Here is a 26,679-nt window from a genome sequence, read left to right on the forward strand (position 1 = left end):
TTTAAACTCGCATCACGAATGCGTAGAAGGTATTTTTGGTCGTATATTTGCAACAATATTGAAAATTGGCGGTTTTTGCCTCCATTGGCAATGTTTGTGTAGGTACCTTAGTTGTACTAGGAGCGCCATCTGCGCTGAGCTTTGCGTATATGCCCTATTAACCTGGACGTTGGCAAAATCATCGTTATGGCGAACGATAACGTGGCATTAACAAAGAAAAAGATTTGTAATTGTAATGAATAAACTTAAAAACTATTGCGCAGATTTTGATGAAATTTGACAAAGAAATATACGAATCTTTTGAATTTTTTACTACACTTTTTACACCCGAGCGAAACCGGTGCGGGCCGCTAGTTAGAAATACTTTGCAACATTGAACCATATAAAATATTAATAAAATATAAAATCGACTTAAGACACCGGGCCTCAGGTGCTTTTGTCTATTGTCATTTTATTTATTAAAATAATTGAAAGTTTATTATATAAAATAATTAAGTTGGGGCTAGATTAATATGGTATTGATACCGATTTTCTATACTTTCATTATGATATGGTAATTTTGAGTTTCATTACCTAACGATCACAAAAATTGTGATTGTAAGTGTTTCCTATTTGAACGCTTGAGCAATTATTATTTAATCAATGTTTTGGGCCTATATAAATATGGTTTATTTTTAGGCTTTCCTTTTTTATATAAAAATATATAAAATAATAAAATCAATGATCAAGTTATAGTTGCACAAAAAATATATTATTGTGAACATACTCGTATGTAGGTACATATTCTATACCTAAAACTACAAAGGTAATAATCTAGTGCTCAGTCTGTAGTTTGGTTTTTTTATTAAACTACACAACAATCTTAATAAATGAGGACCGCAGTGGTCAAGTGCATGCCTCTGAATCAAGAGGTCCCGTGTTCGATCCCCAGTCGGGTCATGATGGATAATGATCTTTTTCTGATTGACCCGGGTATTGGACGTTTATCTATATATGTATTGTATGTTATAAAATATAGTATCGTTGAGTTAGTACCCCGTAACACAAGTCTAGAACTTACTTTGGGGCTAGATTAATCTTTGTGATTTGTCCTAATATATTTATTTATTTTATTACTTATCTGTACCCATTGAATATATGAGACATTACTGCCTTATTTTGTGTCACTTTTGGCTAAATACGAAACTAAATATATATACATGTTCCAAACATATAATAACAACTTGGTACAAAAAATTGCCCTAATAAGTATATTGTTCCTTTTATTTCATGCTCGGAGATACTATTGTTTCTTTTCTATGAATGAATTACCATTATGTGAACCTATTTCCAATAAGCCGGTGGGATAAAGGAGATTATGATATTGCCCTGAACTTTTTACCTGATTTTACCACTTTCTGAAACAATAGGCCTCGTGGTATTTTCTTCTATTGTATCAGGACAGAATATAAAGTCGTGCATTTCAAATTTGAAATCAGTGCTTTTCCGAATTCCGTTGCGGGTAGTCGCTTGGTTTTCTGAATATCACGAATTAATTATTACTTGTGCGTGTGTTTAAGTGTTACTTAAATATTCTCTTATTTTTATCATTTTGGACTCGTTTTAATAATTTTTATTTCGAATTTACGTTTTTTTTTCTAAATCTATTTGTGCTGTGTGTGAATTATAATTCCACACATTTCGACTAAAAGTGCTTGAAGAGATCAATCTATATCTTACCGGTGAGTACTAAGTAACCTTATAGCATTTATTTCAACTATAGCTCTTTCACCAATAATTTTAACGAAAAGCTAACTTTAACAGGTTATCCTTGTAATTTTAATGCTATCTTTTTTAGACAGGTGTATGTGTATTATAAGGATAGGGTGATTTAGTGAACAGAAGGCCTAAGAAACATGCAAACACGTAGCAAGTTACTAACGTCCACATATCGTGTATGCATCGTATAAAAAAACAAACTACGTTAACGCAATGGCGTTTGGCGTGCTACGTGTGTATGTGTATGTTTCATAGTAGCCCCCCAGATTTATATCTGATTTGAACAATTTATTTATATAAATTATTCAACATTTCACAAAAATATAAAGAATTGATTCTGTGCAGAAATTCTGCTTTAAGTAATTTCATTTGACCGGTTTTATCCACGAGACTGTCAATTCTTAGTTTGTCTTATTTGTCAGAAAATATGATCTCCACTTGTAAACTGGCTGGGCGCGCCACCACCGCTCGGGAGATGGACGCTGCGTTGGCACTTCTCCAGCTGCACGACCAAGCCCCACACAGGGCTCAAGGTAGGTCCATTTTATTAATCTACCCTATAATATCAGGTAATTTTATACGATATGAATGTAATAGATAGCGTGATAATGCTGGTTAGGTGTGGTTTCTGCCCGAGAAAAGGATCACTTATATACTCGTACATATATGGTATGTCACAGCCAAATCTGTATTCGAATACTTTTCGTGTTTTCGTAGCATGTACTTTTTAATAGTATTTTTTTTAGAGAGACAGGGTTTTACACAGAAATGAGGTAGCAAGAATGCTCAAAATATCAAACATTTTTTTAGAATTGCCGCTAATTGAGAACGGTATGGACATGGATGACACAGCCACGGTAGCATTGTATTTGATACGAATGTTCGAGCCAGCCAACGTCGAAAGCACCGCTGCCGTGAGCCAGCCCGGTCCTGTCGCGAGTTCCGTAAGTAATTTTTAAATTTAATCAGAAAATATCTAAGATAACGTATATTTGTAATTATTAGGTATTCTGTTTTTCTCTATTAGGTAGATTCCTGAAATGAACTTTTTAATTAATTTAAATTATTTTATTTTTGCAGACACCGAAAGTTAAGAAGACAATTTTAAAAAACAGAAACGCGAACTCTGTGGCTAATGATAATCTGGTAAGATGTTATATGCTTGTTATATATTCTTATATATTATTTGGAAAGCTAAGACTCACAAGCTAAAACAGTATAACAATAAGAAACATTAAACCACTTATATCAAAAAATTAATATGATTCACAGAAGCAAGAATCCAAGTCGAATGATATTGTTTTGACAAATGCTTTTGTATATTTTAGGTACCAATAGGATTGGGACATGCCAAAGTCCCATCCCAATTACTGAACAGCATTCGTTGGACTCCAAAAACATATACGAGCGCCACACGAAAGCTATTGATGGCAGTGTTTCCACGAAGGTAAATGATAGAGTAATAATTACAGCTGTAATAAAAAATGAAAATAGGCTTTGTAAAGTTCTGAAAATAATTTGAACCGTTGTGCTTTAAATGCGTTTTTTTTTCATAGCGTGCTGGCAACCCATTCTTTGACGGGTAAGGCTTCTCCAGCCTTCCAGTACAAGCCAGCTAAGGAGAAACTAAATGCACAGCTTGTGGATGACATTGTGCATACCGTGGTGTCGAAATGTGGCGTTGCGGCAAATCTTGTGCGGTTAGTTTGTATTGTAGAAACGAAAAAATATATTTTTTATTGATCTTTATTTCTTATGGTTTTTATTTTACTTTGTTTTATATTTTTCCAGCACTAGCATCACAACAAAATGTGCAGATGAGAGCAAAATGCTTCGCTCTCGTCTAAAGAAGCAGACTAACAGTCGAAAAAATCTCGAGAATAGGGCACCGCGATCTACGTCAGAATCTAATTAAACTGGAGTCCACAACTGAAGAACGTCGTCGCGCCGCGGAAATGTGGTAAGAAACAGTAAAATAATTATTTAAGTATGTTAAGTGGAGATATTGAATAACGAATATTTTCATTGTCAATTATTATTATTCCCAAAACACTCAATAATAGTAGAACTAAAAAAATACTGCATTTGCATTTTTTTAGTATGGAGGTCCTAGGTTAAAAAGTTATTTATTCGGAACCGGCAAATGAATGTCCTATGAGAGAGAGACTGACACAACTCAAGTACCAAACATTAAAATATACAGCAATAGAGTCTAATTATTAAGAATGCTCTTAATCTTTTTTTTAGAACCGCGAAGTGATAAGTTAGATATGGAAATCGATGAAACAGCCACGATAGGATTATATTTGCTACGAATAATTGAGCTAGGCACCGCTACCGTGAGCCAACCCGTTAGAAACAAGACACTTCGATACGAAATTTGAAATTTAATCAGAACTAAAATAACGTATATTTGTAATTTTAGGTATTATATTAATCTCTATTAGATTCCTAAAATGAGTAATATTTTAATTAATTTATATTATTATATTTTTACAGAAACCGAAAGTCAGAAAGACAATGTTAAAAAGTAGAAACGTGAACATTATGGATAATGATAATCTGGTAAGATTATTATGCTTGTTATATGTTCTTTTATATTATTTGGAAAGCTAAGACTAACAAGCTAAACAGTATAACAATAAGAAACATTAAACCACTTATATCAGATGAATATGATTCATAAGTATTCAAGTCGAATAATATTGTTTTGACAAATACGATTGCATATTTTAGGTACCAATAGGATTGGGACATGCAAAGGTTCCATTTCGCTTCCTGAAGAGTATTCGTTGGACTTCAGAAAGACACAAGAAGCCACAAGAAAGCTGTTGATGACAGTGTTTTCATGAAGTTAAATAATAACACCTTTAAGTTTTGTTACAAGAAGAAACTAATAATGCCCAGTTCGTTGAAGACGTTGTGCACGCCGTGGTGTCGAAATGTGGCGTTGCGGCAAATCTTGCCCGGTAAGTTTATTATTTTTAAATATTTATATTTTATTAGGTATGAACAATAGGCATTTATTTGTTATATTTATACTTTTATTTTTACAGTACTATTTTCACAAACAAAACGTGCAGATGAGAGCAAAATGCATCGCACACGACAAAATAAAAAGATCAAACGAAAAATTCGCGAGAATAGAGGCCTCTTCCGACGACAGAAACTGACACAACTATAGTGTACCTTACATCCTGAAGAACCAAAATTCGCGTCGCGGAAATTTGGTGAGAAACAGTAGTAGACAGTAAAATATTTAAGTATTAATTTATGCATAGATATCAAATAACACAATTTTCATTGTTAATTATTATTGTGTGATAGGTATTCCGAAACACTTTGGAATAATGAAATTTAAAAAATGCTTACTACCTTTTTATTTTATTTATATTTAAATTATATAAGTCCTAGGTTAAAAGTGGCGGCAGTGAAGATCGGTTGAGGACTTGAGGTTGAGCCAGTAGGCAGATTTCCCACACGAGCTAATGCATTGGTAAGTAGCTAAATTTTCTTTAAATTTTGTACTATGTATATAGTAATAATTACAATACAAAACAAAAATTTTAATGTAATTAGACAAACCTAAATTTTGGAAAATACAAATCTAGTTGAGACAATCACTCATTCTATTCGTCAACCTAATAATGCCGGAGGCGTACCCGAGGCGTTGACTTATTCGATCGGAACCAATTGTATCTGAAGATGAATCTGATTCACAATAATCTAAGTCGAATAATATTGTTTTGACAAATGCGATTGTATATTCTAGGTACCAACGAGATGGGGATATGCCAAGGTCTCGGTTACTCAAGAGCATCCGTTGGACTAATGTTGGACACCAGAAACATACACTAGCGCCACAAGAAAGCTGATGGCAGTGTTTTCATAAAGGTAAATAATGGTACATTTAAGTTTGAAAAAGGTTCAGAGAAAAATATAAAAAAAGCAGTTTTTATTACAGCATTGTAGGTTTAGATAAAGTTCTAAAAATAATTTGAAGCGTTGTTGCAACATATTCATTGACGGGAAAGCCTGCTCCAGCGTTCCCGTCCAGGAGAGCTAAGAAGAAGCTAAATGCCCGGTTTGTTGAAGACATTGTGCTCACAGTGGTATCGAAATGTTGCGTTGCGGCAAATCGGTTAGTTTATTTTATGGAAACTATTACTCGTTTAAAAATTAAGTATTTATTTAATGGAGATATCATATAACAATTATTTTCATTGTCAATTATTATTTTGTAATATTCCGAAACAATTAACAATAATCGAATTCAAAAAAATCCTTATATTTGCATTTTTATTTATTTTCCATAGGTTAAAATGTTATTTATTTGGAACCGGCAAATGAAGACCTATTAAAGAAAAACTGATAATTAATTAAGTTTAGTTTATTAGTGATAGGAGGCATTTTGATATTGGGTAATAAAACATTTTCATTATCAGGGCAATCTTCTAAAAATATCACATTTCTGCTCTTAGTAACCTTCTTTGTATGTGGGTCCAATAATCTATACCCTTTGGTGTTTTCACAATATCCAAGAAAAATCATTTCAGTTGATTTAGGATCCCACTTCAATCTCTTCTCTTTCGGCACATGTACCATGGCTTTACAGCCAAAAATTCTTACATGAGAAATGTTTGGTTTGTTACCTGTCAATTTCTCCAGTGGTGTCATGTAGTTAAGAGCTCTAGTTGGAGATCGGTTAATAATGTGAGCAGCTGACTCTACTGCTTCTGCCCAATACCTCTTTGATAATCCAGCGTCCAACAGCATACACCTGGCTTTTTCTACAAGGGTGCGGTTCATTCGCTCCGCTAACCCATTCTGCTCCGGAGTGTATGGAGCTGTTGTTTGATGCCTGATACCATGACCTGTCAAAAAATCATACAATTGCTTATTTATATATTCTAACCCATTATCAGTCCTTAAAATTTTTATTTTTTTATCAAATTGGTTTTCCATCTCCTTTTTATATATTTCAAACACTTGTTTAATATTTGTTTTATTTTTCAAAAAATATACATTAACTTTTCTTGAATAATCATCCACAAAAGTGATGAAATACCTGGCTCCACCCATAGATATAGTCTCCATGGGGCCACAGAGATCTGAATGAATCAATTCTAATGGAGCACAAGCCCTCATACCAGTATTATTAAATGGAAATCTTGTTTGTTTCCCTTTCAAACATGTAACACAATTGTTTCCTACATCTTCAGATTTATTAATTAATTTTACACCTTCAGTGCATAGTGGTAACTTCTTTACATCATTATAATTAAGATGGGCCATTCTCCTATGCCATGTGCTCATGCTATAACTATCTGAAGTTGAAATAAATGCATTGGCCTTAAATGTGTTCAATTTGTACATGTTATTAGTCAGTCTCGCCGTTGCTACTAATTGCTTTTTATCATTAAATATTTCACAGCCAGTTTTATTAAATGTAACTTGACAGCCATTTTTTGACAACTGACTAACTGATAACAAGTTAGCACTTAAATGTGGAACATATAAAATATCTCTCACCTGTATATGGTTCACTTTACCATCTTTAGCCAAAAAATCCAAATTTACATTACCAATTTTCTGCACAGAGACATGTGTATTGTTAGCTACCATTATTTGATCTATCGGAGGTGCCCTGACATCATACAAGCCTTCAGAACTGTTGGTCATATGTAGCGATGCTCCTGAGTCCACATACCATTCCACATTGTTTATTTTACCTTCAGAGGCCGAAAAAACTGCAGTAAAACCTTTATCACTATTATTCTTCTTTGTTTTACAGAATTTACTTAAATGGCCATACTTATTACAGCTGTAGCAACGGGGACCACGGGACTTATTATTTTTATAACTGTTTTCTGTTGTATTTTTGTTATGCTTTGTGTAAAGAACTGAGACATCACTATTTTTATCTTTCACTTCTTGTAATAATTTTGTTTTGATAGAATCTGTGCTTATCTTTACACCAGAGCTTTCTAGTCCCATGATCATTGGTCTGTATTGTTCCGGCAGACCAGCTAACATTAAAGTGCCCAACCACTCGTCGTCTACGTTAAAACCAATATTCCTCAATTTGTGGGCGGTGGTCACAATTTTATTAACGTATTCTTCGACATTGGCGCAACTTTCCAAGGTTGTGTTCACTAAGTCACGGAGTAAACCAACTCTTCTTGTCAAACCCGAGTCATCAAACGCTTTTTGTAGATTAAGCCACACCTCTCTGGAAGTTTTTGCGTCTTGGACATGTATATAGTTTATCGGGTCCACGAGCAATATTATTTTCGACTTCGCTTTCCGGTCGCGCTTCAGATCTACAGGTTTTTCTTCGGTGGGTTCTATGCACTCCCACAAGTCTTCATGCTCTAAATATGTCTGAACTGCGAATTTCCATGTGCTATAGTTATCACGTCCCATCAATTTATCAATTTGGATGTTGGACATAGCCATTTCGGTGCAATGATATGCAATTTTCTATGTCCACCTAAAAATCAAGAAAATCACTTCGCGGAACTAAACTTTTACGGAAAAAATTACCTAAATCCCTAAAATATGGGATTATGGCCCATAACCTAAAGAAAAACTGATAATTAATTAAGTTTAGTTTATTAGATTATCACTTTACAGATACCATTAGACCTACCTAGCAGTAATAATCAAGATGTTTCCAGTCCTGCTGTTACAGAGCAACAAGAGACTTCAGATGAGAGCTTCAACTCCACAAGGGATACAACTGAGGATCTGGATGATACCTATGTACCTAGTTCTGACTATACACTCACCGATTCGCCCGATTGTTATATAAATCTTAGACCTCGAGGACAAAAGTCAGGTCAAGTTAAGGAAGATACAGAAGGGATGGAATATGCGTGTATGGCGATGGTTCAGGACCCATTGACGCTTGAAGAGGCTTTGTCTGGACTGGAATCTCAGCAATGGCAGAAAGCTATGGATTTAGAATTTATGTCACTTAAGAAAAATAATACTTGGGTTTTATGTGATTTGCCACCTCAAAAAAAACCTATATCTTGTAAGTGGGTTTTTAAAAGGAAAAGGAATGAAAAAGGTGAAATAGTAAATTATAAGGCAAGGCTTGTTATCAAAGGATGTGCACAAAGGAAAGGTTTTGATTATAATGAGGTATATTCGCCAGTTATCAGATATTCATCTTTGAGATACTTACTTTCACTTGGAGTTAAGTATAATCTGGATATAGACCAGATGGATGCTGTGTCAGCGTTCCTGCAGGGTGATATAGAGGAAGAAATTTATATGTTACAACCTCCAGGTTTTGAAGAAAATAAATCCCAAGTATGTTTATTAAAGAAATCACTTTACGGTTTAAAACAAGCGAGTAGGCAGTGGAATAAGAAGTTGGACACTGCACTCAAAGAGATTGGTCTATCACAGTCACTTGTTGATCCATGTATTTACTTTAGAATAAAGAGTGAAGCTGATATAACATTTTTAGCCGTTTATGTAGACGATTTGATATTATTAACAAGTTCAAAAGATACTAAGAAATTTATAAAAGATAATTTGAAGTCAAAATTTGAAATGAAGGACTTAGGTGAATTGAAATATTGTTTGGGTTGGCATGTATCAAGAGATAGACAAAATGGAATTTTAAATATCAACCAGAAGAAATATATTCAAGAAGTGTTGGATAAATTTGGAATGTCAGATTGTAATGGTGTCAGTACACCAATAGATCCGAAAACACAGTTTAGTAAGAATGATACAGAAGAATCTATAAGCAATGTATATCCATATCAGGAGTTGGTTGGATGTTTATTATATTTATCTCAGGGTACAAGACCCGATATATGTTATGTTGTTAATGTTCTCAGTAGATTTAATTCGAAGCCACAGATGCAGCATTGGAATGCCCTCAAGAGAGTTTTAAGATATTTAAAAGTAACAATAAATTTTACATTGAATTATATGAGGGACAGTAAAGAAGAAGCTTTAAAAGGTTATTGTGATGCAGATTGGGGCAGTAACGAGAGTGACCGAAGATCATGTACTGGCTATGTATTTATTCATCAGGGTGGTGCAATTTCGTGGAACTCACGCCGACAGCAAACAGTTGCACTATCCACAACGGAAGCAGAGTATATGTCTCTCTCAAGTTGTACTCAAGAGGCAATGTGGCTTAAGCAAATGCAAGAAGAGTTTTGGCCACAGCTGGCTTCTCTACCTGTCAAGCTTTTCTGTGACAATCAAAGTGCAATCAAACTCACAGAATCTATTAGTTTCAGGCACCGCAGTAAACATATTGACATCCGTCATCACTTCGTTAGAGACAAGGTGCAGTCTGGGAGGATCGTCATTCAGTATGTGAGCACTGGTGACATGGTAGCTGATGTGTTGACAAAGGGTACACCACAGCCTAAGCTACAACACTGCAGTCTGAAGATGGGTCTCCGTGCGTCTATGGGAGGATGTTGAAATATAGAACGCACCCTATTCTGACAATAGATAAACGTCAAGTCGTGTATTTTTTTCCCGCCTTCTGCGTCTCCCTTCCCGCGCTGCTCTGTCTGTAATGTGCTGGTTATATTATCACTAATAAACTAAACTTAATTAATTATCAGTTTTTCTTTACCTATGACTGTGAGAGATAGGTACTCTGGGTTTTACACTACTCAAGTACCAAACATGCTCAGTACGATTGGAAGTGGATGACACAGCCGCACGACATGACGTATATTTTTCCAATAGGTATTACCTATATTTTTCTGTATTGTATCCTAAAATGAATAACGTTTATTAATTTAAATTTATTATACTGTTACAGAAACCGGAAGTCAGAAAGTCAGTTTTAAAAAGCAGAAACTTAAACACTATCTATAATGATAATATGCTAAGATGTTATAGGTATGCTTGTTCTATTTTCGTTTATATTATTTGGAAAACTATAGACTAACAAGCTAAAACAATATGCAATAAGAATCATTAAACCACAGAAGATAAATCTGATTCACAATAATCTAAATCGAATAATATTGTTTTGACAAATGGGATTGTATATTTTGGTACCAATAGGATTGGGACATGCCAAATTTCCGTCTCTGTTACTGAAAAGCATTCGTTGGACTCTAGAAACATATCTATATATTATATATATATTAAGCTGAGATATCAAATAACGATTATTTTCAATGTGAATTATTATTTTGTAATATTCCGAAACACCAATAATCGTACTCAAAAAATACTTAGGAATTACATACCTACATACTTACTAAATTTGCATTTTATTTATTCTTTTGAGTCAGTCTTAGGACAATAAAAGTTAATAAAAGCTAAGGCATAAGAACATTACATAATTGTCACAGGTTGGTTCCGCTGGTGGGAGTGAAGACCAGTGAGGACTTGAGGTTGAGGCAGCAGGCTGATTTCCCATACGAGCTAATTAATGCATTGTTAAGTACCTAGCTAAATATTCTTTAGATCTTGTACTAAGTATTTTTAATATCTGTATAGTAGTAATTATAATAAAAAACAAAAGTTCAAATGTAATTAGGCAGTAGGTCTGCCTAATTACATTTGAACTTTTGTTTATTTTTTTTTAAATTGATTTTAAATTCCTAGATATAAATCTAGTTAAGGCTACCACTAATTCTGCAACAGAAGATGCTAATCAGAATGAAAAAGTATATTTTCTATATAGTTTAGCTGAACTAGTATGACTCTTCTTCAGGTGTTCCAGATCTTAGATTTTTATACATCTACAGAAAATGCTCATCAGACTGACCAACTTTTGTTAAGGCGCTTTTGTCATATCTGTTATAGTGTAGCTGGTGGCTGTTGGAGTTCATCATCAGGTGTTCCATATCCTCGATTTTTATACGTCATCAGAAAATGCTCATCAGACTGACCAACTTTTGTTAAGGCGCTTTTGTCATATCTGTTATAGTATAGCTGGTGGCTGTTGGAGTTCATCATCAGGTGTACGTCATCAGAAAATGCTCATCAGGGCGAACAATTTTTGTTAAGGTGACTTTTCTATATTTCCTACAGTTTAGTTGGTCTTTATAGGTACTGCTCGAGCTGTTCCAGTTTCCAAAACAAATTATATCCTATATGTTGACCAGGCTTTATAGCTTTACAACAAAAAAGTTTCATTCAAATCCGTCCAGTAGATCCAGAGATTAGCGTGTGCAAACAAACAGACACACTTTTTTTTAATTCTTATTCTATTACTGATTCTCTATCGATCTCAATTTTTTTATTTAAATATCTTCAATGTACAGAAATACTTTTTTTACTGTTTTATTATATGTATTGATGTATTTCATTTCGAGTGTTAACGATAGAATAATTACCTACTCCTTACTTCCTCAGACTATAAATACGATAATACTAATTCAATTCGAGCATTTTTAAATCGACCATTTTTTCTTGTTTTCAGATAAGATCGAGTTTATTGTGCATTCGTTTCGAAGCGAACAACCAGAAAGAAAACTGTCCTTGAAAAATTAACTTAGGGAAAAGTGCCCGTTATTAAAATCAAATGAATAAATGCTTTTTAATGTATTTTTTTAAATTCAATGCAATATATATATTAACCCTGTTTTCTATATATTTTCCTTTCATCAGCACTTGATCACAATCATAATATGTTTCAGTATACCTTTTGACCATGTACTTTATTGTGTAGGTACTTACATGTTATATTACTGATAAAAAATTATACATAAATTTATATTTAAAAAATGGCAAGCCCTTCTGGCATAATAGGGACCAACACTGTTTGAATGAGTTTCTTTCGGCATTTCTTCTCAGCCGTGGTCGTTCCGAAATGCTAGTAGTTTGTAGCTTTGGTAAACATCATTTAATTTAGAATATGACGTGAAAAAATGCCTGTGAAGGCCTAATTTCTGAATAAATGATTTGATTTTGATTTTGATTTTGATTATTTCACAAAAAAGTTGAAGCTTACTAAGCATGTTTTATCACTATCTATCACCTATGTCTAGTTGACAGAAAGAGAAAGCTTTAACTTTTTACCCCGTCATTCACGTGCCTCGACGTAACTAAAGCACCAATACACCTAGGTGCTTGAACTCCAACACTAGGGCGGCTGCCTCATCCGTTGCGTTGTGCCAGATATTACCAAAATTGGGTACTTATTCAAACTCAAATATCTTTATTGCAGTAACTGTAGTACAAGATAAGATGGCACATACAATACAATAGTTACAGTTTAACCAATGCCCAATGGCGGGACATAGTGTACCTACATTTTCACAATATCATGTCAACTTGTGTTATCTATGTTCACAAAATAAATGAATTTAAATTGAATATAAATAAATAAAATACTTCTTCATACAAGTAATAGAAGCCAAAATTATGATTTTTGACATTTTTGTCTGTCTGTCGTTCGCTTTTCACACAAAAACAACTCGACCGATTTACTTGATATTTGGTATAACATCTTAGATATACTTTAATCCGATAAAAGGTCAGGCTCGCGTAGGATAATTACAAAACGAACTACTGAATCGATTTACTCGAAATTTTGTATGAAGGTATCACACATACGGACTTACATCTTAGATACATTTTATCCCGGTAAATGTTCAGGTTCCTGTATGATAATTACAATACAAACTACTGTATCGATTTATTTGATTTCATACCGGACTTAGGTATCTTAGATACATTTCATCCTGGTAAGTTGTCAGGTTCCCATAATCAAAAAACAAACTACTGGATCGAATTTAATAAAATTGGGTACAAATTAACACTATCCCAGAAATCTATAAAAGTCCCAAAAAGATTTAGTAAGTTTTTTAGGGTTTTAACCTTCGAATCGCACGCAAACGAAGTTGCGGGCTTATTTCTTACTTCCCTCGAGGACTGTTTTCCGCAGTTAGGCCTCTTGTCTGGGCCCTTTCTGCGTGCGGGGTCTGAGCCGCTGATCATTCCAGCCAGCCCAGCTCCTTCAGGAAGCGATGGTGTACGAAGTTGCGGGCACATCTAGTCGCACTGTAGGTAGGCCAAAATGACCACCAACATTGCTATTCAATTGCTATTCTTGGTATGTGCATATACCAAGAATAGCAATGTTTTAAACTTTTCTGTTGCTTAGTGCTGAAAAGTAACAAAGCAACTAAATAAAGAGAGAACTACTTACAAGTAATATAATTAACCTACATAACACCAGTTTCTTGCCCAGAAACATTTTTTTTAAATAATAGAAATTCACTACCTAACGATCAAAGAAATTGTGATTACAATTTCCTATTCGAACGCTTGAAAAATATTTGGGCCTATATAAATAGGGTTTATTTTTAGGCTTTCTTATTATTATATAAAAAATTATATATTATATAATCAAAAACCTGATCAAGTAATAGTTGCACAAAAAAATATATTATTGTGAACATATTCTATCGGTTCGAGATGAAGAAAGGTACGTGTGCGTGTATTACCTGTACTATGGAGGGATTGCAAGACACGGATTTTTTAAATCCGGATATTAATGTTTTCGTTGCACAAAAACCCGAATATGTTATTTAACTATGTGTGCGATCTTATTGAATAAAAAATCTTTGTTATAAAAGTTTAATCAACATTCATAGAACTTATAGGCAACAATTTTCAAATATAATTAGTCAAACTTAAAGCAGTAAGTCTTAAACTATATAGTCTTCATCTTAAAAGGAACATAGCCATAGATAAAAAAAAAATAACATAGCATTATTTTTTTATTTAAAATTCACAATTCACTAACAATTTACGATAAAATTGAATAGAACAAAAAACAAGGTAAAATATGTTGTTATCTAGTTACTTAATTATCACATGAATAATAATTCAAATTATATATACTTAAAATGTGTATTTGTTTTTCAATACAGTTTTGAAATTCACATTTTACACAGTTTGCACATTTTAGACAATTATTACATATAATTGAAATGAAATCACTTTTATAAGTCAAATTTGTAATGCAATATTTGCAATATGATAAGTGCAATAAAATTTTAAAGTATAGTCAAAATTTTTTTTGCGCATTAGTGTGATGGAGTAATGTTAAAACAATCGAAAACTATCAATAACTAATCAAGAATTGTTATCATCAAAAAAATCAAAGAATTGCCATAATCAAAGAATAATTATTGATAGCAATAATGATGATTGTTGTCTCCAACTTACAAGAAAAGAAAAAAATCGAAAAAGCCGGATTCCGATACTGAGATCCGGATTATATAAAATTTCGAAAATACGGATTGTTCAGTCTTCTTCGGATTTCGAGGTATCCGGACTGCAATCCCTAAAACTACAAAGGTAATATAATCTAGTACTCAATTCGTACTTTTGAAATGCACCCTATTGAATGTATGAGACATTGCCGAGAGGCCTTAATTTGTGTTACTTTTGACTAAATACAAATATAAATAAATACGAAACACACATAAACAGGTAGGTAGTAATATTTCCAGTAAATGTTCGAAATATATAATTACTACTTGGAACAAAAAAATATTATATAAAAAATTGCCCTAATAAGTTGTTCCTTTTATTTAATGTAAAGCTCGGAGATACTATTGTTTCTTTTCTATGAATGAGTTACCATTGTGTGAACCTATTTCCAATAAGCCGGCGGGATAAAGGAGATTATGATATTGCCCTGACCTTTTTACCTGATTTAACCACTTTCTGAAACAATAGGCCTCGTGTTATTTTCCTCTATTGGATCAGGATACAATAGAGAACGTCAACACGCCATAATAATTCAACATTTTATTTATGTACACAACAATCTTAATATAATAACTTCTTTTTTACATTAAACCGTAACTAAAAGAAAAAATAAAAAAAACTTATTAAAAATTACAAACTATTCAACAAAAGGATAAGAATTAAAATCAGATAACTGTATATCTACATATATTCACAAAAATGCCAGTCCCTGTAGTACGTTAATACCTTCTAGAATATAAACTCATACATTTTCAAATTGAAACCAGTGCTTTTCCGAATTCTGTATTCGCTTGGTTTTCTGAATATCCCGAGTGAAGTTGTAGATGCTTTTCATATTATTTATTAATATTTTTTTACATCTCTCAAGTAAGTAGGTCCTTATTACCCCCAAATGAGGCTTGTAAGTGACCAATTAGCGCTCTAGGGTAATAATGTAGCTAGAAAACCCTAGGGCAGTAAGTAATTAAAAAAAAAACACTTCAATCTTTCAAAAAGTATATCTTACCATCATACTGGCATTGACATCATGCATTCAGCCCAATGACCAAAGAGATCGCTTCGCTATTCAGCCTTGTCTTCGTATAAATATAATAGTTATCAATTTTATATAGGTACCTATCGAACGGCGAAGCTCAATTTCGTTCTTGAAAAAAAAAAAGTTTTTTACTTGGTTCTTTTTAATGAAATAAGGCGGGAATAGAAAACTTTTACTTTAAACATTGTTTAGTTTTGTGTTTTTTTTATAATTACGTTTTTTTCTACTTACTTACTTGCAATCGAGATGTACCTGAAGCAGAGTAGTTAGCACGGGTGTAAGCCTCAATTGCACCCTCGAACTATATATATATTTAAATATCTCGGTTGCAATGGATGCATTTTACAGCCCTTGGCTACTAATCTACTATTAGTTTAATACAGTGACAAAACATATTATGTGTTAATAGGGCGTATTACTACACATTTATCCCGCCAGAGTACAGCTCTGTATGTTAGGTATACACAAAAGCTTTGCCGTCTTTTGCTATGTCGATTAAAACGTTAATTTTAGAGAACTTTATTAATTAAAGGATTAATAAAGTACTCTAAAATTAACGTAAATGAAAGCATTATATAAGCATTCGTTTGTGAAAATATACAACAATGTAACAAATTCGGGTGCCGAAATATTGGGAAAAATCGTTTTCCATAAGATAAAAAACTTGAACACAGTTGACCAAATAATGCAGAACAACCTAAAATAGTGTTATTATTTTCAGGACAGGAACTAACCGCCCTTCAGTTTTCTCATGGTCTACTGCACTCTTAAAAGTGTACTCAAAGGCGACAAAGAGCTCCTAAACATGAAGCTAAAAATCAAATATGTCGTCGTTATAGGTATATGAAGTTAAACCTATAGACGGTATTTTGTGTTTATATATTTTTGATTTGAAGAGTTTTTGGGTGGAAGTGGTTAATTGATTATGTTGAAGAAGTGGTGGTCGAAAATAATATACATATCCCAATCCCACAAATAGTGCAATGTGATATCAATAGTGTTCAAAGATTATAATATAGGTATTGTGTTTATTATCCTTCCTTTTTCCTTTAAACTCGCATCACGAATGCGTAGAAGGTATTTTTGGTCGTATATTTGCAACAATATTGAAAATTGGCGGTTTTTGCCTCCATTGGCAATGTTTGTGTAGGTACCTTAGTTGTACTAGGAGCGCCATCTGCGCTGAGCTTTGCGTATATGCCCTATTAACCTGGACGTTGGCAAAATCATCGTTATGGCGAACGATAACGTGGCATTAACAAAGAAAAAGATTTGTAATTGTAATGAATAAACTTAAAAACTATTGCGCAGATTTTGATGAAATTTGACAAAGAAATATACGAATCTTTTGAATTTTTTACTACACTTTTTACACCCGAGCGAAACCGGTGCGGGCCGCTAGTTAGAAATACTTTGCAACATTGAACCATATAAAATATTAATAAAATATAAAATCGACTTAAGACACCGGGCCTCAGGTGCTTTTGTCTATTGTCATTTTATTTATTAAAATAATTGAAAGTTTATTATATAAAATAATTAAGTTGGGGCTAGATTAATATGGTATTGATACCGATTTTCTATACTTTCATTATGATATGGTAATTTTGAGTTTCATTACCTAACGATCACAAAAATTGTGATTGTAAGTGTTTCCTATTTGAACGCTTGAGCAATTATTATTTAATCAATGTTTTGGGCCTATATAAATATGGTTTATTTTTAGGCTTTCCTTTTTTATATAAAAATATATAAAATAATAAAATCAATGATCAAGTTATAGTTGCACAAAAAATATATTATTGTGAACATACTCGTATGTAGGTACATATTCTATACCTAAAACTACAAAGGTAATAATCTAGTGCTCAGTCTGTAGTTTGGTTTTTTTATTAAACTACACAACAATCTTAATAAATGAGGACCGCAGTGGTCAAGTGCATGCCTCTGAATCAAGAGGTCCCGTGTTCGATCCCCAGTCGGGTCATGATGGATAATGATCTTTTTCTGATTGACCCGGGTATTGGACGTTTATCTATATATGTATTGTATGTTATAAAATATAGTATCGTTGAGTTAGTACCCCGTAACACAAGTCTAGAACTTACTTTGGGGCTAGATTAATCTTTGTGATTTGTCCTAATATATTTATTTATTTTATTACTTATCTGTACCCATTGAATATATGAGACATTACTGCCTTATTTTGTGTCACTTTTGGCTAAATACGAAACTAAATATATATACATGTTCCAAACATATAATAACAACTTGGTACAAAAAATTGCCCTAATAAGTATATTGTTCCTTTTATTTCATGCTCGGAGATACTATTGTTTCTTTTCTATGAATGAATTACCATTATGTGAACCTATTTCCAATAAGCCGGTGGGATAAAGGAGATTATGATATTGCCCTGAACTTTTTACCTGATTTTACCACTTTCTGAAACAATAGGCCTCGTGGTATTTTCTTCTATTGTATCAGGACAGAATATAAAGTCGTGCATTTCAAATTTGAAATCAGTGCTTTTCCGAATTCCGTTGCGGGTAGTCGCTTGGTTTTCTGAATATCACGAATTAATTATTACTTGTGCGTGTGTTTAAGTGTTACTTAAATATTCTCTTATTTTTATCATTTTGGACTCGTTTTAATAATTTTTATTTCGAATTTACGTTTTTTTTTCTAAATCTATTTGTGCTGTGTGTGAATTATAATTCCACACATTTCGACTAAAAGTGCTTGAACAGATCAATCTATATCTTACCGGTGAGTACTAAGTAACCTTATACCATTTATTTCAACTATAGCTCTTTCACCAATAATTTTAACGAAAAGCTAACTTTAACAGGTTATCCTTGTAATTTTAATGCTATCTTTTTTAGACAGGTGTATGTGTATTATAAGGATAGGGTGATTTAGTGAACAGAAGGCCTAAGAAACATGCAAACACGTAGCAAGTTACTAACGTCCACATATCGTGTATGCATCGTATAAAAAAACAAACTACGTTAACGCAATGGCGTTTGGCGTGCTACGTGTGTATGTGTATGTTTCATAGTAGCCCCCCAGATTTATATCTGATTTGAACAATTTATTTATATAAATTATTCAACATTTCACAAAAATATAAAGAATTGATTCTGTGCAGAAATTCTGCTTTAAGTAATTTCATTTGACCGGTTTTATCCACGAGACTGTCAATTCTTAGTTTGTCTTATTTGTCAGAAAATATGATCTCCACTTGTAAACTGGCTGGGCGCGCCACCACCGCTCGGGAGATGGACGCTGCGTTGGCACTTCTCCAGCTGCACGACCAAGCCCCACACAGGGCTCAAGGTAGGTCCATTTTATTAATCTACCCTATAATATCAGGTAATTTTATACGATATGAATGTAATAGATAGCGTGATAATGCTGGTTAGGTGTGGTTTCTGCCCGAGAAAAGGATCACTTATATACTCGTACATATATGGTATGTCACAGCCAAATCTGTATTCGAATACTTTTCGTGTTTTCGTAGCATGTACTTTTTAATAGTATTTTTTTTAGAGAGACAGGGTTTTACACAGAAATGAGGTAGCAAGAATGCTCAAAATATCAAACATTTTTTTAGAATTGCCGCTAATTGAGAACGGTATGGACATGGATGACACAGCCACGGTAGCATTGTATTTGCTAAGAATGTTCGAGCCAGCCAACGTCGAAAGCACCGCTGCCGTGAGCCAGCCCGGTCCTGTCGCGAGTTCCGTAAGTAATTTTTAAATTTAATCAGAAAATATCTAAGATAACGTATATTTGTAATTATTAGGTATTCTGTTTTTCTCTATTAGGTAGATTCCTGAAATGAACTTTTTAATTAATTTAAATTATTTTATTTTTGCAGACACCGAAAGTTAAGAAGACAATTTTAAAAAACAGAAACGCGAACTCTGTGGCTAATGATAATCTGGTAAGATGTTATATGCTTGTTATATATTCTTATATATTATTTGGAAAGCTAAGACTCACAAGCTAAAACAGTATAACAATAAGAAACATTAAACCACTTATATCAAAAAATTAATATGATTCACAGAAGCAAGAATCCAAGTCGAATGATATTGTTTTGACAAATGCTTTTGTATATTTTAGGTACCAATAGGATTGGGACATGCCAAAGTCCCATCCCAATTACTGAACAGCATTCGTTGGACTCCAAAAACATATACGAGCGCCACACGAAAGCTATTGATGGCAGTGTTTCCACGAAGGTAAATGATAGAGTAATAATTACAGCTGTAATAAAAAATGAAAATAGGCTTTGTAAAGTTCTGAAAATAATTTGAACCGTTGTGCTTTAAATGCGTTTTTTTTTCATAGCGTGCTGGCAACCCATTCTTTGACGGGTAAGGCTTCTCCAGCCTTCCAGTACAAGCCAGCTAAGGAGAAACTAAATGCACAGCTTGTGGATGACATTGTGCATACCGTGGTGTCGAAATGTGGCGTTGCGGCAAATCTTGTGCGGTTAGTTTGTATTGTAGAAACGAAAAAATATATTTTTTATTGATCTTTATTTCTTATGGTTTTTATTTTACTTTGTTTTATATTTTTCCAGCACTAGCATCACAACAAAATGTGCAGATGAGAGCAAAATGCTTCGCTCTCGTCTAAAGAAGCAGACTAACAGTCGAAAAAATCTCGAGAATAGGGCACCGCGATCTACGTCAGAATCTAATTAAACTGGAGTCCACAACTGAAGAACGTCGTCGCGCCGCGGAAATGTGGTAAGAAACAGTAAAATAATTATTTAAGTATGTTAAGTGGAGATATTGAATAACGAATATTTTCATTGTCAATTATTATTATTCCCAAAACACTCAATAATAGTAGAACTAAAAAAATACTGCATTTGCATTTTTTTAGTATGGAGGTCCTAGGTTAAAAAGTTATTTATTCGGAACCGGCAAATGAATGTCCTATGAGAGAGAGACTGACACAACCAAACATTAAAATATACAGCAATAGAGTCTAATTATTAAGAATGCTCTTAATCTTTTTTTTTAGAACCGCGAAGTGATAAGTTAGATATGGAAATCGATGAAACAGCCACGATAGGATTATATTTGCTACGAATGATTGAGCTAGGCACCGCTACCGTGAGCCAACCCGTTAGAAACAAGACACTTCGATACAAAATTTGAAATTTAATCAGAACTAAAATAACGTATATTTGTAATTTTAGGTATTATATTAATCTCTATTAGATTCCTAAAATGAGTAATATTTTAATTAATTTATATTATTATATTTTTACAGAAACCGAAAGTCAGAAAGACAATGTTAAAAAGTAGAAACGTGAACATTATGGATAATGATAATCTGGTAAGATTATTATATGCTTGTTATATGTTCTTTTATATTATTTGGAAAGCTAAGACTAACAAGCTAAACAGTATAACAATAAGAAACATTAAACCACTTATATCAGATGAATATGATTCATAAGTATTCAAGTCGAATAATATTGTTTTGACAAATACGATTGCATATTTTAGGTACCAATAGGATTGGGACATGCAAAGGTTCCATTTCGCTTCCTGAAGAGTATTCGTTGGACTTCAGAAAGACACAAGAAGCCACAAGAAAGCTGTTGATGACAGTGTTTTCATGAAGTTAAATAATAGTACCTTTAAGTTTTGTTACAAGAAGAAACTAATAATGCCCAGTTCGTTGAAGACGTTGTGCACGCCGTGGTGTCGAAATGTGGCGTTGCGGCAAATCTTGCCCGGTAAGTTTATTATTTTTAAATATTTATATTTTATTAGGTATGAACAATAGGCATTTATTTGTTATGTTTATACTTTTATTTTTACAGTACTATTTTCACAAACAAAACGTGCAGATGAGAGCAAAATGCATCGCACACGACAAAATAAAAAGATCAAACGAAAAATTCGCGAGAATAGAGGCCTCTTCCGACGACAGAAACTGACAAAACTATAGTGTACCTTACATCCTGAACAACCAAAATTCGCGTCGCGGAAATTTGGTGAGAAACAGTAGTAGACAGTAAAATATTTAAGTATTAATTTATGCATAGATATCAAATAACACAATTTTCATTGTTAATTATTATTGTGTGATAGGTATTCCGAAACACTTTGGAATAATGAAATTTAAAAAATGCTTACTACCTTTTTATTTTATTTATATTTAAATTATATAAGTCCTAGGTTAAAAGTGGCGGCAGTGAAGATCGGTTGAGGACTTGAGGTTGAGCCAGTAGGCAGATTTCCCACACGAGCTAATGCATTGGTAAGTAGCTAAATTTTCTTTAAATTTTGTACTATGTATATAGTAATAATTACAATACAAAACAAAAATTTTAATGTAATTAGACAAACCTAAATTTTGGAAAATACAAATCTAGTTGAGACAATCACTCATTCTATTCGTCAACCTAATAATGCCGGAGGCGTACCCGAGGCGTTGACTTATTCGATCGGAACCAATTGTATCTGAAGATGAATCTGATTCACAATAATCTAAGTCGAATAATATTGTTTTGACAAATGCGATTGTATATTCTAGGTACCAACGAGATGGGGATATGCCAAGGTCTCGGTTACTCAAGAGCATCCGTTGGACTAATGTTGGACACCAGAAACATACACTAGCGCCACAAGAAAGCTGATGGCAGTGTTTTCATAAAGGTAAATAATGGTACATTTAAGTTTGAAAAAGGTTCAGAGAAAAATATAATAAAGCAGTTTTTATTACAGCATTGTAGGTTTAGATAAAGTTCTAAAAATAATTTGAAGCGTTGTTGCAACATATTCATTGACGGGAAAGCCTGCTCCAGCGTTCCCGTCCAGGAGAGCTAAGAAGAAGCTAAATGCCCGGTTTGTTGAAGACATTGTGCTCACCGTGGTATCGAAATGTTGCGTTGCGGCAAATCGGTTAGTTTATTTTATGGAAACTATTACTCGTTTAAAAATTAAGTATTTATTTAATGGAGATATCATATAACAATTATTTTCATTGTCAATTATTATTTTGTAATATTCCGAAAAAATTAACAATAATCGAATTCAAAAAATCCTTATATTTGCATTTTTATTTATTTTCCATAGGTTAAAATGTTATTTATTTGGAACCGGCAAATGAAGACCTATGACTGTGAGAGATAGGTACTCTGGGTTTTACACTACTCAAGTACCAAACATGCTCAGTACGATTGGAAGTGGATGACACAGCCGCACGACATGACGTATATTTTTCCAATAGGTATTACCTATATTTTTCTGTATTGTATCCTAAAATGAATAACGTTTATTAATTTAAATTTATTATACTGTTACAGAAACCGGAAGTCAGAAAGTCAGTTTTAAAAAGCAGAAACTTAAACACTATCTATAATGATAATATGCTAAGATGTTATAGGTATGCTTGTTCTATTTTCGTTTGTATTATTTGGAAAACTATAGACTAACAAGCTAAAACAATATGCAATAAGAATCATTAAACCACAGATGATAAATCTGATTCACAATAATCTAAATCGAATAATATTGTTTTGACAAATGGGATTGTATATTTTGGTATCAATAGGATTGGGACATGCCAAATTTCCGTCTCTGTTACTGAAAAGCATTCGTTGGACTCTAGAAACATATCTATATATTATATATATATTAAGCTGAGATATCAAATAACGATTATTTTCAATGTGAATTATTATTTTGTAATATTCCGAAACACCAATAATCGTACTCAAAAAATACTTAGGAATTACATACCTACATACTTACTAAATTTGCATTTTATTTATTCTTTTGAGTCAGTCTTAGGACAATAAAAGTTAATAAAAGCTAAGGCATAAGAACATTACATAATGTTCTTATATCTGTGGGTCCTAGGTTAAAAAGTTAATAAAGTTATTGTCACAGGTTGGTTCCGCTGGCGGGAGTGAAGACCAGTGAGGACTTGAGGTTGAGGCAGCAGGCTGATTTCCCATACGAGCTAATTAATGCAATGTTAAGTACCTAGCTAAATATTCTTTAGATCTTGTACTAAGTATTTTTAATATCTGTATAGTAGTAATTATAATAAAAAACAAAAGTTCAAATGTAATTAGGCAGTAGGTCTGCCTAATTACATTTGAACTTTTGTTTATTTTTTTTTTAAATTGATTTTAAATTCCTAGATATAAATCTAGTTAAGGCTACCACTAATTCTGCAACAGAAGATGCTAATCAGAATGAAAAAGTATATTTTCTATATAGTTTAACTGAACTAGTATGACTCTTCTTCAGGTGTTCCAGATCTTAGATTTTTATACATCAACAGAAAATGCTCATCAGACTGACCAACTTTTGTTAAGGCGCTTTTGTCATATCTGTTATAGTGTAGCTGGTGGCTGTTGGAGTTCATCATCAGGTGTTCCATATCCTCGATTTTTATACGTCATCAGAAAATGCTCATCAGACTGACCAACTTTTGTTAAGGCGCTTTTGTCATATCTGTTATAGTATAGTTGGTGGCTGTTGGAGTTCATCATCAGGTGTACGTCATCAGAAAATGCTCATCAGGGCGAACAATTTTTGTTAAGGTGACTTTTCTATATTTCCTACAGTTTAGTTGGTCTTTATAGGTACTGCTCGAGCTGTTCCAGTTTCCAAAACAAAATATACCCTATATGTTGACCAGGCTTTATAGCTTTACAACAAAAAAGTTTCATTCAAATCCGTCCAGTAGATCCAGAGATTAGCGTGTGCAAACAAACAGACACACTTTTTTTTAATTCTTATTCTATTACTGATTCTCTATCGATCTCAATTTTTTTATTTAAATATCTTCAATGTACAGAAATACTTTTTTTACTGTTTTATTATATGTATTGATGTATTTCATTTCGAGTGTTAACGATAGAATAATTACCTACTCCTTACTTCCTCAGACTATAAATACGATAATACTAATTCAATTCGAGCATTTTTAAATCGACCATTTTTTCTTGTTTTCAGATAAGATCGAGTTTATTGTGCATTCGTTTCGAAGCGAACAACCAGAAAGAAAACTGTCCTTGAAAAATTAACTTAGGGAAAAGTGCCTGTTATTAAAATCAAATGAATAAATGCTTTTTAATGTATTTTTTTAAATTCAATGCAATATATATATTAACCCTGTTTTCTATATATTTTCCTTTCATCAGCACTTGATCACAATCATAATATGTTTCAGTATACCTTTTAACCATGTACTTTATTGTGTAGGTACTTACATGTTATATTACTGATAAAAAATTATACATAAATTTATATTTAAAAAATGGCAAGCCCTTCTGGCATAATAGGGACCAACACTGTTTGAATGAGTTTCTTTCGGCATTTCTTCTCAGCAGTGGTCGTTCCGAAATGCTAGTAGTTTGTAGCTTTGGTAAACATCATTTAATTTAGAATATGACGTGAAAAAATGCCTGTGAAGGCCTAATTTCTGAATAAATGATTTGATTTTGATTTTGATTTTGATTATTTCACAAAAAAGTTGAAGCTTACTAAGCATGTTTTATCACTATCTATCACCTATGTCTAGTTGACAGAAAGAGAAAGCTTTAACTTTTTACCCCGTCATTCACGTGCCTCGACGTAACTAAAGCACCAATACACCTAGGTGCTTGAACTCCAACACTAGGGCGGCTGCCTCATCCGTTGCGTTGTGCCAGATATTACCAAAATTGGGTACTTATTCAAACTCAAATATCTTTATTGCAGTAACTGTAGTACAAGATAAGATGGCACATACAATACAATAGTTACAGTTTAACCAATGCCCAATGGCGGGACATAGTGTACCTACATTTTCACAATATCATGTCAACTTGTGTTATCTATGTTCACAAAATAAATGAATTTAAATTGAATATAAATAAATAAAATACTTCTTCATACAAGTAATAGAAGCCAAAATTATGATTTTTGACATTTTTGTCTGTCTGTCGTTCGCTTTTCACACAAAAACAACTCGACCGATTTACTTGATATTTGGTATAACATCTTAGATATACTTTAATCCGATAAAAGGTCAGGCTCGCGTAGGATAATTACAAAACGAACTACTGAATCGATTTACTCGAAATTTTGTATGAAGGTATCACACATACGGACTTACATCTTAGATACATTTTATCCCGGTAAATGTTCAGGTTCCTGTATGATAATTACAATACAAACTACTGTATCGATTTATTTGATTTCATACCGGACTTAGGTATCTTAGATACATTTCATCCTGGTAAGTTGTCAGGTTCCCATAATCAAAAAACAAACTACTGGATCGAATTTAATAAAATTGGGTACAAATTAACACTATCCCAGAAATCTATAAAAGTCCCAAAAATGATTTATTAAGATTATTAGGGTTTTAACCTTCGAATCGCACGCAAACGAAGTTGCGGGCTTATTTCTTACTTCCCTCGAGGACTGTTTTCCGCAGTTAGGCCTCTTGTCTGGGCCCTTTCTGCGTGCGGGGTCTGAGCCGCTGATCATTCCAGCCAGCCCAGCTCCTTCAGGAAGCGACGGTGTACGAAGTTGCGGGCACATCTAGTCGCACTGTAGGTAGGCCAAAATGACCACCAACATTGCTATTCAATTGCTATTCTTGGTATGTGCATA

The 26,679-nt window shown here is 33.2% G+C and overlaps 2 protein-coding genes and 2 long non-coding RNA genes across 20 annotated transcripts; all 4 read left to right on the forward strand.

Moving 5' to 3' along the window:
* Positions 1–1,468: 1,468 nt before the first annotated feature.
* On the forward strand, positions 1,469–4,622 carry LOC128675315 (protein insensitive-like). The gene is made up of 9 exons (XM_053754634.2): positions 1,469–1,721; positions 2,181–2,291; positions 2,569–2,702; positions 2,839–2,904; positions 3,087–3,205; positions 3,315–3,458; positions 3,550–3,718; positions 4,258–4,323; positions 4,495–4,622. Exons 2-7 carry the CDS (start codon positions 2,186–2,188, stop codon positions 3,671–3,673), a joined length of 693 nt encoding a protein of 230 aa, XP_053610609.1. The 5' UTR covers positions 1,469–1,721; positions 2,181–2,185; the 3' UTR covers positions 3,674–3,718; positions 4,258–4,323; positions 4,495–4,622.
* A 4-nt stretch (positions 4,623–4,626) lies between these two features.
* Positions 4,627–6,114, forward strand: LOC128675316 (uncharacterized). 6 transcript variants are annotated; one of them, XR_010370070.1, is made up of 6 exons: positions 4,627–4,727; positions 4,815–4,988; positions 5,167–5,254; positions 5,531–5,652; positions 5,711–5,899; positions 6,075–6,114. It is a non-coding gene; the product is annotated as an uncharacterized LOC128675316 (long non-coding RNA). The 6 variants fall into 6 exon arrangements; XR_010370069.1 differs by having other exon boundaries at positions 5,723–5,899; XR_010370068.1 differs by having other exon boundaries at positions 5,531–5,899.
* Positions 6,115–10,444: 4,330 nt separating this feature from the next.
* Positions 10,445–12,649, forward strand: LOC128675324 (uncharacterized). The gene is made up of 4 exons (XR_008405264.1): positions 10,445–10,491; positions 10,568–10,647; positions 11,109–11,769; positions 12,185–12,649. It is a non-coding gene; the product is annotated as an uncharacterized LOC128675324 (long non-coding RNA).
* Positions 12,650–18,540: 5,891 nt separating this feature from the next.
* Positions 18,541–25,495, forward strand: LOC128675608 (protein insensitive-like). 12 transcript variants are annotated; one of them, XM_064436413.1, is made up of 15 exons: positions 18,541–18,793; positions 19,253–19,363; positions 19,641–19,774; positions 19,911–19,976; positions 20,159–20,277; positions 20,387–20,530; positions 20,622–20,790; positions 21,323–21,388; positions 21,562–21,794; positions 21,882–22,055; positions 22,234–22,321; positions 22,598–22,719; positions 23,370–23,449; positions 23,956–24,617; positions 25,033–25,495. In XM_064436413.1, exons 2-7 carry the CDS (start codon positions 19,258–19,260, stop codon positions 20,743–20,745), a joined length of 693 nt encoding a protein of 230 aa, XP_064292483.1. In that variant the 5' UTR covers positions 18,541–18,793; positions 19,253–19,257; the 3' UTR covers positions 20,746–20,790; positions 21,323–21,388; positions 21,562–21,794; positions 21,882–22,055; positions 22,234–22,321; positions 22,598–22,719; positions 23,370–23,449; positions 23,956–24,617; positions 25,033–25,495. The 12 variants fall into 12 exon arrangements, with proteins under 12 accessions (XP_064292483.1, XP_064292484.1, XP_064292489.1 ...); XM_064436414.1 differs by lacking the exon at positions 18,541–18,793 and having other exon boundaries at positions 19,083–19,363; positions 22,240–22,321; XM_064436419.1 differs by lacking the exon at positions 18,541–18,793 and having other exon boundaries at positions 19,083–19,363; positions 21,909–22,055.
* Positions 25,496–26,679: the final 1,184 nt, after the last annotated feature.

This window comes from Plodia interpunctella, chromosome 14 (assembly GCF_027563975.2).
Source record: "Plodia interpunctella isolate USDA-ARS_2022_Savannah chromosome 14, ilPloInte3.2, whole genome shotgun sequence".
Classification (NCBI taxonomy): Eukaryota; Metazoa; Arthropoda; class Insecta; order Lepidoptera; family Pyralidae; genus Plodia; species Plodia interpunctella.